At 41.3% G+C, this 8,105-nt stretch overlaps 2 protein-coding genes and 1 long non-coding RNA gene across 4 annotated transcripts in view; 2 read left to right on the forward strand and 1 right to left on the reverse strand.

Moving 5' to 3' along the window:
- timm10 (translocase of inner mitochondrial membrane 10 homolog (yeast)) overlaps positions 1-1,847 on the forward strand; it is a 2,698-nt gene extending 851 nt beyond the window's left edge. The window contains exons 2-3 of one of the 2 annotated variants that reach the window (XM_050044322.1): positions 555-797; positions 946-1,847. In XM_050044322.1, coding sequence (XP_049900279.1) covers positions 555-750 — 196 coding nt within the window. In that variant the 3' untranslated portion in view covers positions 751-797; positions 946-1,847. Of the gene's footprint in view, positions 1-554 lie in introns of both variants that reach the window. The other variant, XM_050044321.1, reaches the window with a different exon arrangement.
- The window catches only part of LOC126390157 (uncharacterized), a 698,278-nt gene that overhangs the window by 225,466 nt on the left and 464,707 nt on the right, over positions 1-8,105 (reverse strand). The gene's annotated exons all lie outside the window — the stretch shown is intronic.
- Positions 1,991-8,105, forward strand: part of unc93b1 (unc-93 homolog B1, TLR signaling regulator) — a 19,760-nt gene continuing 13,645 nt past the window's right edge. The window contains exons 1-5 of the mRNA XM_050044273.1: positions 1,991-2,179; positions 5,494-5,610; positions 5,768-5,909; positions 6,022-6,175; positions 6,993-7,154. Of these exons, the coding sequence (XP_049900230.1) occupies positions 2,177-2,179; positions 5,494-5,610; positions 5,768-5,909; positions 6,022-6,175; positions 6,993-7,154 (578 nt within the window). The 5' untranslated portion in view covers positions 1,991-2,176. The remainder of the gene's footprint in view (positions 2,180-5,493; positions 5,611-5,767; positions 5,910-6,021; positions 6,176-6,992; positions 7,155-8,105) is intronic.

The following is an 8,105-nucleotide window of genomic DNA, read 5'->3' on the forward strand; positions in this document are numbered from 1 at the left end:
ATATATATATATATATATATATATATATATATATATATATATAGATCTATATATCTATATAGATATATAGATATGTGTATCTATATAGATATATAGATATGTGTATGTATGTATGTATATGTGTGTGTGTGTGTGTGTATCTATCTATCTATCTATAAAATTTGGAATTGTCTTGCGCAGTAACAGTATTTTTTTGGGGGGGTTGGTAAATGTGAGTCTTCCGTGTTGCACATGTCTGCACCTTCACAACCAGAATCGAGGAAGTGAGTGACCAGTTAAATATTGTTACGCTAGTAGTTTGAGGTTTTACCCACTGATACCCACTGGTCCTGCTGCTTTTTGGTGCTCAGGCACTAGAAAGCCCTCCTGAGATCATACTCAGAGAGGGAGACGTATTGCTTGTTGACTACCGATGGCCTCAAAGTGAACATAGAAATTGTTCAGCTTCCTCAGTACTGAGACATCATATTAAGGTGCTCAGGCATGATAAAATAGCCCAGTAAATATTCCGACCTTCACACAGTGTTTTAAAAATCTGCTTCCTTTCCTTCCAGAATGACCAATGCCTGCCACAGGAAGTGTGTACCGCCACATTACAAGGAGGCGGAGCTGACAAAGGGCGAGTCAGTGTGTTTGGACCGCTGCGTGGCTAAATACCTGGACCTCCATGAGAGGCTGGGACGAAAGCTCACAGAGTTGTCTGTCCAGGACGAGGAAGTGATGAGGAAGGCAGCTGTGGGGAGCGGATAGAGACACTGATGAAAGAAACCAAGTAGAGCATTGTGGGGGACTAAAAGGTAACATGGGGTGGGCTTGGCATATCTGGTTTCTCTAAAATGAAAAACTTGTATTTCAATGAGTGGGTGGGTTTTGTTTGGGAAATCAGAAGTGAAAAAAATAATGCTGTTGAGGGTCCACTAAGAGAAACTGCTTCCTCTACTGCAGCAGAAGATGACAGAAAGGATGAGGCTGAGGGAAGCACTGCAGGAGCTGGTGGAACCACAAGACAAGGACATCTTGAAACTGCTCACTGTTCCACCACCCTCTCTGGATGCGCCAAATCAGTCTTACATTCAGCTTGCCCTCTTCCTCAAGAGGTCACCTGAAAATAAACTGGAAAGGACATGTCATATTATTTTTAAAAGTCATATTTTGTGCTTGTTTTAGCTGCTTGGAGTGTGAGAAATGTGCTGCTTCTGCTGCAGAAACTCAAACACTAAGTGGAAGCATTGTGGTGTCAACCATCTGGCACTCATGGCAGGTTTAAACAAACAAGAATGATTTTCATTTAGTCTTTGTTCCCAGATCACCCTTTGAACTTTGGTAGGGGTAAACATGGGCCCTCTCTGTAAGGTTGCAACACAACATGGTAGTCCGGTAGATAAAATGTTCACAAATACAAGTTGTCTGTTATGCAGACATGAGTCAATTTTTTATTTTTTATTTTATTTTATTATTATTTTTTTTTTTTTACAAATCCTTGAAATACAGGAAGTCAGATACATTGGTCAGGGGATGCACTGAATGAATTATGTAAGGTGGGATGATTTGTCTTTTCATACAAGACATTATGCATAATTGACTCTCTGTCAGCCATGGATGGTGCTATGTTGGCTTTGTCTGCAACAAGACTGCCAGTCAGGCTGTTCTGACTACATCGTCGTGTGTTGAAGATGAACTCATTTGTCATGCTTGTGTAGACTGTGTTGCTCTCTGTGTCAGTGGTTGTTTTTGTTTATTAGTTTCCATGTGTTAAGCACTGTGTCAGTGATGCAGCTTCTCATCTGTATATCTGAGAAGCTACAGTGTTTTGTTGTTAAGTACAAATAAAATAATGCCATCCTTTATCTGATCATCGTGAGTGTTGTTATAAGGGTATTGAATTGCCATTCTCTGTCCTACAGTTACTGTCGCACTGTTGGCACAGACGAGGCTGGGTTTTCTAAATGTGTGTCTGTACCTTTAAGAGAAACACAGGGAGATTGGAGTGAGGAAGTGGAGACTACTGACTTTCGTTTCCCTCGATACACTTATTTATATACGCACTTTGTACAGTGGAAAGAGGAACTAACAGCTGCAGAAACTAGAAAGTTCACAGGGACACAGTTGCACTGTGTGGTTTTGTCACCCAGGTGGACAAACTTTTCATGTCCGTGAGGAGCCCCGCGCGAGAAACATGGTAAGTGGCCTCCTAGGTACCTGTAAGTGATGAAGAGAAGTGCTTTTGTCGTCGGTAAGTTGGCTGTGTTTGAAACATTGGTGTATTAAAATAGTTCTTAAATAACCCTGGGATATCTAGCTGACGTTGGTGCAACAAGTAGTGTACTGTTCAAACTACAATTCCAGATAATTACTACTGTGTGTTATATTAGAAATTATCCAAAAATGTAACAAAAAAATGTATATCAAAAAGTACAATTTCAGTAGCTCGGACGCACTTTAATTTCGGGGATACTAAAGTTTGGTTGTGTAGGAATGTTAAAGGACGTTTCGAAGGCTGTACTGGGTGAGAGACACCATCAGCATACAACGTGTATGAGATAAACATGTTCATAATTTATATGTAAATAAGCTTGGAAGTGACACTAGGGACTGTCCTGTAGTTAGCGTGACAAGTGTTATATATTTTTCTTGAGCCTTTCTGAGTGACAGGCAGAACAAACATGACCCCCCCTCCATCATAAATTATTGATAAAATTTCTAAAACTTACTGATGTTTGAAAGTTAAAAAATGAAAAGTTAAAGCACGCTGGGTAGCCACATTTTAAATGAGACATAATCTAAGCACAAAAAGTAAAAAAAAATTGTGTTTGGTAGATTATTTATTTGTTGTAACAATGCCTCTTGGCTATAAATCTTATACCATTGGAAAGCCTGTTCATTTCCCTTTAAAAAGGTGCCACATTTGTAAGGAACATGCATTTGTGGGATGAGCAGCAGAGCTGAGTATGTGGGTTGCGGCCATGAAAAATTTGCCAAATCTTCTCTGCCAATGCCAAACAGATTTTTTTTGCTGTTGCTATTGACTCTTGTTTTGAGCTTCTGGTACCTCCAGGTGCACCTGATTGTCAGCACCTGTGAGCATGGGCCCTGACACCTCCTCCTCATGCTGGTCACCAGCCTGGTCACACACTGCTGTGGGATGGCATCCCATTCTTCAACCAGCATTTGTCGCAAGACAGCCAACGTGGTTGTGTTGGTCACTCTGGCACGAACAGCACACCCAAGCTGATCCCACAAGTATCCAGTGGGGTTGAGGTCAGGACTACTGGCAGGCCATTCCATCCTCTCCATCCTCTCCATCCCCAAATTCTGGACGTAGTCTCTGATAAACCCCGCTCTGTGGGGGCGAGCGTTGTGATCTTGGAGGATAGAGTTCGGTCCCAGACTGTGGAGATATGGGATTACCACTGGTTGCAGAATTTCATCTCGATATCTCTCTGCATTGAGATTGCCTCCAGTGATGACAAGCCTCGTTTTTCCCGTGAGGGAGATGCCGCCCCACACCATCACACTGTCTCCACCAAAAGATGTTACTCTATCTGTGCAGCAATCAGCAAAGCGTTCTCAGCATCTTCTCCACACTTTGACCCTACGATCCAACTACCGTAGGCAGAGTCTGGACTCATCGCTGAACATTACGTTGTTCACGGTGAAGGGCAGTCATGGCAGGCCTCATGGCAGTCCTATGAGACTGGAGATTGGCTGCGTGCAGTCTCTTCAGGATTGTCTGGGCAGAGAGCCATCGACCATATCGTCCTGCAAACCTTGACTGCAGATTTGTAGAAGACTGCCTACAGTTCCTAAGTGCTGGCAGGATGAGGAAACAGTCTTCTTGGGGTGCTGTATTCTTGGGACCCCACTTCGCGGCCTGTCTCTGACATCCCCCGTTATATGGAACTTGGCCTTCAATTTGCAGATGATACTAGGGCTCACTCCAAATAATGCCGCAACTTGGTTTTACAGAACACCAGCTTGAAGTTGCCCTATCGCACGGGCCCTATCCAGATCAGTCAAATGTGGCATGCCGATTTTTGGAACAGACACCAACTGACCACTGTGGCAGGGCCCATGCTCACAGGTGCTGACCAGAAGCTCAAAACAAGAGTCAATAGCAACAGCGAAAAAAAAAAAGCTGTTTGGCATTGGCTGAGAAGATTCGGCAAATTTTTAATGGACCCAACCCACATACTCAGCTCTGCTGCTCATCCCACAAATTCATGTTCCTTACAAATGTGGCACCTTTTTAAAGGGAAATGAACAGGCTTTCCAACGGTATAAGATTTATTGCCAAGAAGCATTGTTACAACAAAGAAATAATCTACCAAACACATATTTCCTTACTTTTTGTGCTTAGTTTAGTTTACAGTGATTCTGATAAAATGTCACTATTTTAAACCCTGATTTGTTTTTGTTTTATTTATTCTTCTGGCAGTTTGTCGCACATGATGTGTCCAAGGACTGTTACTATCCAACAATATTGTTTTTACAGTCTCTGGCCATGATCAAAGGTGTAATTTAGGCAGTTTTTGAAGAAATATGCCATCCAAAAGCACGTTAAAAAAAAAAAAAAAAAAAAAAAGGTGATAGAAATAAATACAAAATACAGCCATTTAAATTTGTATGCCCCTCCTCTAAGCCAAAATAAAAAACACACACCCTCCCTAGTGCTGAAAAATTATTTTACATGCCTAACCATTTCTGCCACCCACCCCCACCCATTAGTAGTTTATGGTTTCATACACTCTACAAGTATTTTATATGTGCAGACCACAACAACTGAACCTTATTGTATTCCTTCATTTTGCAGAACATGCTGTGGGTCATATCCTCTTTTTAACGATGTACGTTGTGAAGAAAAAAAAAAACACCAGTCTACAGTGTGAATCACAAATACAGATAAATAGTCCTTATTCACATAGGAAGCTAAGAGCTTTAGGCTGTTAAAAATAATACAATTTTAATACATTTATTGACAAGATTAAGGACCGTACAAAAGTTATGAGTGGAGCCAAAGGGCGTCAGAAATGGGAGAGGGTATTATATTCCTAATACTTGCGGAGGGGATGGTAGTCTCACTTTTTCAGGAGAGCAGTGGAGGATACATTTTTTCTAACACCGTGGTACTATTCTATTTCATACCTGTAAAATTAATTATATAAAAAAGATCAAAAAGTTTCGTCTATAAAATGGCTCACATGTAACATGCATCAATAAAACTAAAAGCTGATAATTTCAAAGAGTAACTATATTGATGATTCAAATTTATGTAGCCTTAGATTTGGATCTCCAATACATGGTGGCCTGAGAAAACTTAAAAAAAATAAATCTGCATGTAGTCCCAGTAGTATGTACAATAAGAGATTTGGTAACCTGAGTCCCTACAGGGGCCTCATGGGAATAACGTTACAAAAACTCTTCAGTGATTGATTGTTTTTGATGATTAAAGTGTACCATCCAATAAACCAGTGTACTACTCCTTTTCGCCACTAGATGGAGGCAGCTCATCAAGAAGATGTGGTAGGGGATGTTGATCGATTTGTAGCACCTCCCAATGGCGGCATAAATGAACTGCTGAATGTGGGGCAAGAAGACAACACGCAGGGCCAGGTGAGCTCCCTGCTGTCTTGTAAAAAAAAAAACCTTATTACTTCAGTCTCTGTTATTCTCAGGTTTCCACTTAAGATACACACTTTGTCATGAATATGATAAATTTCCACCACCGTTGCTGTCAGTTGCATAACCTTTTTTTCCCTTCTTTCCTGAGATGGAGGAGTTTCTGAGCCCACAGGCAGAGTACAACGAGGAGGAGGAGGAGAGGAAATACTACAGGAGGAAGAGGCTGGGAGTCATCAAGAATGTTCTTGCAGCCAGTGTTGGAGCCATGATTGTGTACAGTGTGTACCTGGGTGAGTTTGAGTGGAGAAAAGACATTGAAATGGACAAGGAAACACAGACGGGCTGGGTTGCAAAGAGTTATGTTCTTCTAAACATATTTTTGTGTGTGTGTGCGTGATGTAGGCCTACTGCAGATGCAGCTGATCCTCCATTATGATATGACCTACCGTGAGGTGAAGTACAGCAACCTTGGCCTGGAGGACATCGACCGCAAGATGCTGATGGGCATCAATGTCACACCCATCATAGGCCTGCTGTACACCCCCGTACTTATCAGGTAGACACACTTGTACACTTAAATACAAATGATAAGGGACTGTTTGTTATTTATATGGGGGGAGGGGGTAGTGCAAAAAGGGGGAGGCATGTCAAATCATTTTTTAAGCATTAGTGAGGGACTTGTGTTTTTAGCTAAGGAGAGAGGCATACAGCTTTAAATGGCTGCATTTTGTATTTATTTGACCACAGATTTTTAAAGAAAAAAATCCACCCCCTGGTGGATTTGGAAGGCATGTTTTCTGTAAAAAAAACCGCCAAAATTACACAATTGATCATAGCCAGAAACTGTAAAAACGGAAATTATTTTTGGATGTTAAATTTGTGACGTGTGATGAGTGCTTGTGTCAGAAAAAAATCATAATCAAATCTGAGCTTAAAATAGTGATAATTTCTCAAAACCACATTATACCATGTCTCATTTGAAATTTATCCTAAAAAAACCTTTGCATGAACTAACCAGCATGCATGACAAGAATGAAAAACCAAGGCTTTTATAAACTCCAGGATTTCGTCTTCAGCCTTTAACTTTAAAACTTCAGAGAGTAAGTTTTAAAAATGTAATCATTAATTTATGATAGAGGGAGGGTTATACATTTTCCACCCGTCATTCAGGGAGGCTCAAGAAAAAATGTCCATAGCTTCAGGGAGGGTCAAAAATATACATATAAAAATAGAAGTCACACCCCAGCCACCCCTGTCCTCTGATAAATAAAGAACTGTCCCTGAAACCATCCTTTTCTATTTTTTTTCTTTTTTGTCCTTGTTCTGCTTATATACACTATCATAGTGATGATGATGATTTATCTCTCTGGAAGGTTTCTAGGTACTAAGTGGATGATGTTCCTGGCTTCAGGAATCTATGCACTCTTTGTGTCAACCAATTACTGGGAGAGGTACTACACCTTGGTTCCATCAGCTGTAGCCATCGGTGTGGCCATTGTGCCGCTCTGGGCCTCGTTGGGAAATTACATCACAAGGTGAGAAGCAGGAGGTGAAAGGGTTGGCGGATGAAGAGATGTTTCATAAGAGGCGGAAACTTGACCCTTATTACGTCACAGAACACACAGCGTACTGAATGTTGACCAGCTGAGCTCTCAGTGACCAACCAGTCTCAGATAGTTGCTCATACTGTCACCACACCAAAACTATACCTAAATTTGAACTTCACTGACTTGTTTCTCACTTAACACTAAACCTAATCACCTGTACTGCAGTGTGTAAAGATAACTCTATAACCACCTTTACCCTAAATCTAAACATAATCCACAATATCAACCACAAATTAAAGCTGCAAGCAGCATTGGGCGGGACCTCACACACACAGTACCTTACAATATGTATTTAACAGTCATAATCACAACAGCAACAGTATTATCAGTAATAAAGGCTGTAGTAGTATGTGATAGATGGAAAACACTGATATATAATGTGTAGATGCTGTTTACAATGGAGATTCTGCTCCTGTAAGATCTGGTTTTGAGATTGTAGCCCTTTTTTAGATAGGAATTGTCCAAATTTAAAGGAAAGCCCAATCAGTCTTTTTTTAGCATGGGCAGTATAAAGACAAAATCAGGGAGTGCGGCAAAATGCCGCCTGCCTACTTTTGTTTACACAGAATGCGCCTTTTTCAGGGCAATGGGGGGCGTGAGCAAGTAACACAATGTGTAGCTCAGGGTGTGACGTAAACAGAGATGTGGGAGGGAAGCCGTGGCTGGTCAGTCCTTTGGCGATTCTCTCGGAAGTCGGCCCGTCCTTCACCGTCCCCTTCATCTGACGGTTAATGGCCTCTTTGTTTGCGAGGACAAGGAGGGCGCGCAATTCCTTGTCTCCTCAGTTGCTCATCTTTACAGTGTCTGTCAGGTTTGTGTTTCCCTCTTGCTACTAGCTGCTTGCTAATTCCTGCTATCAGCTGTTTCCTGTTTATCCAC

The sequence above is a fragment of the Epinephelus moara genome, chromosome 5, assembly GCF_006386435.1.
Source record: "Epinephelus moara isolate mb chromosome 5, YSFRI_EMoa_1.0, whole genome shotgun sequence".
Classification (NCBI taxonomy): domain Eukaryota; kingdom Metazoa; phylum Chordata; class Actinopteri; order Perciformes; family Serranidae; genus Epinephelus; species Epinephelus moara.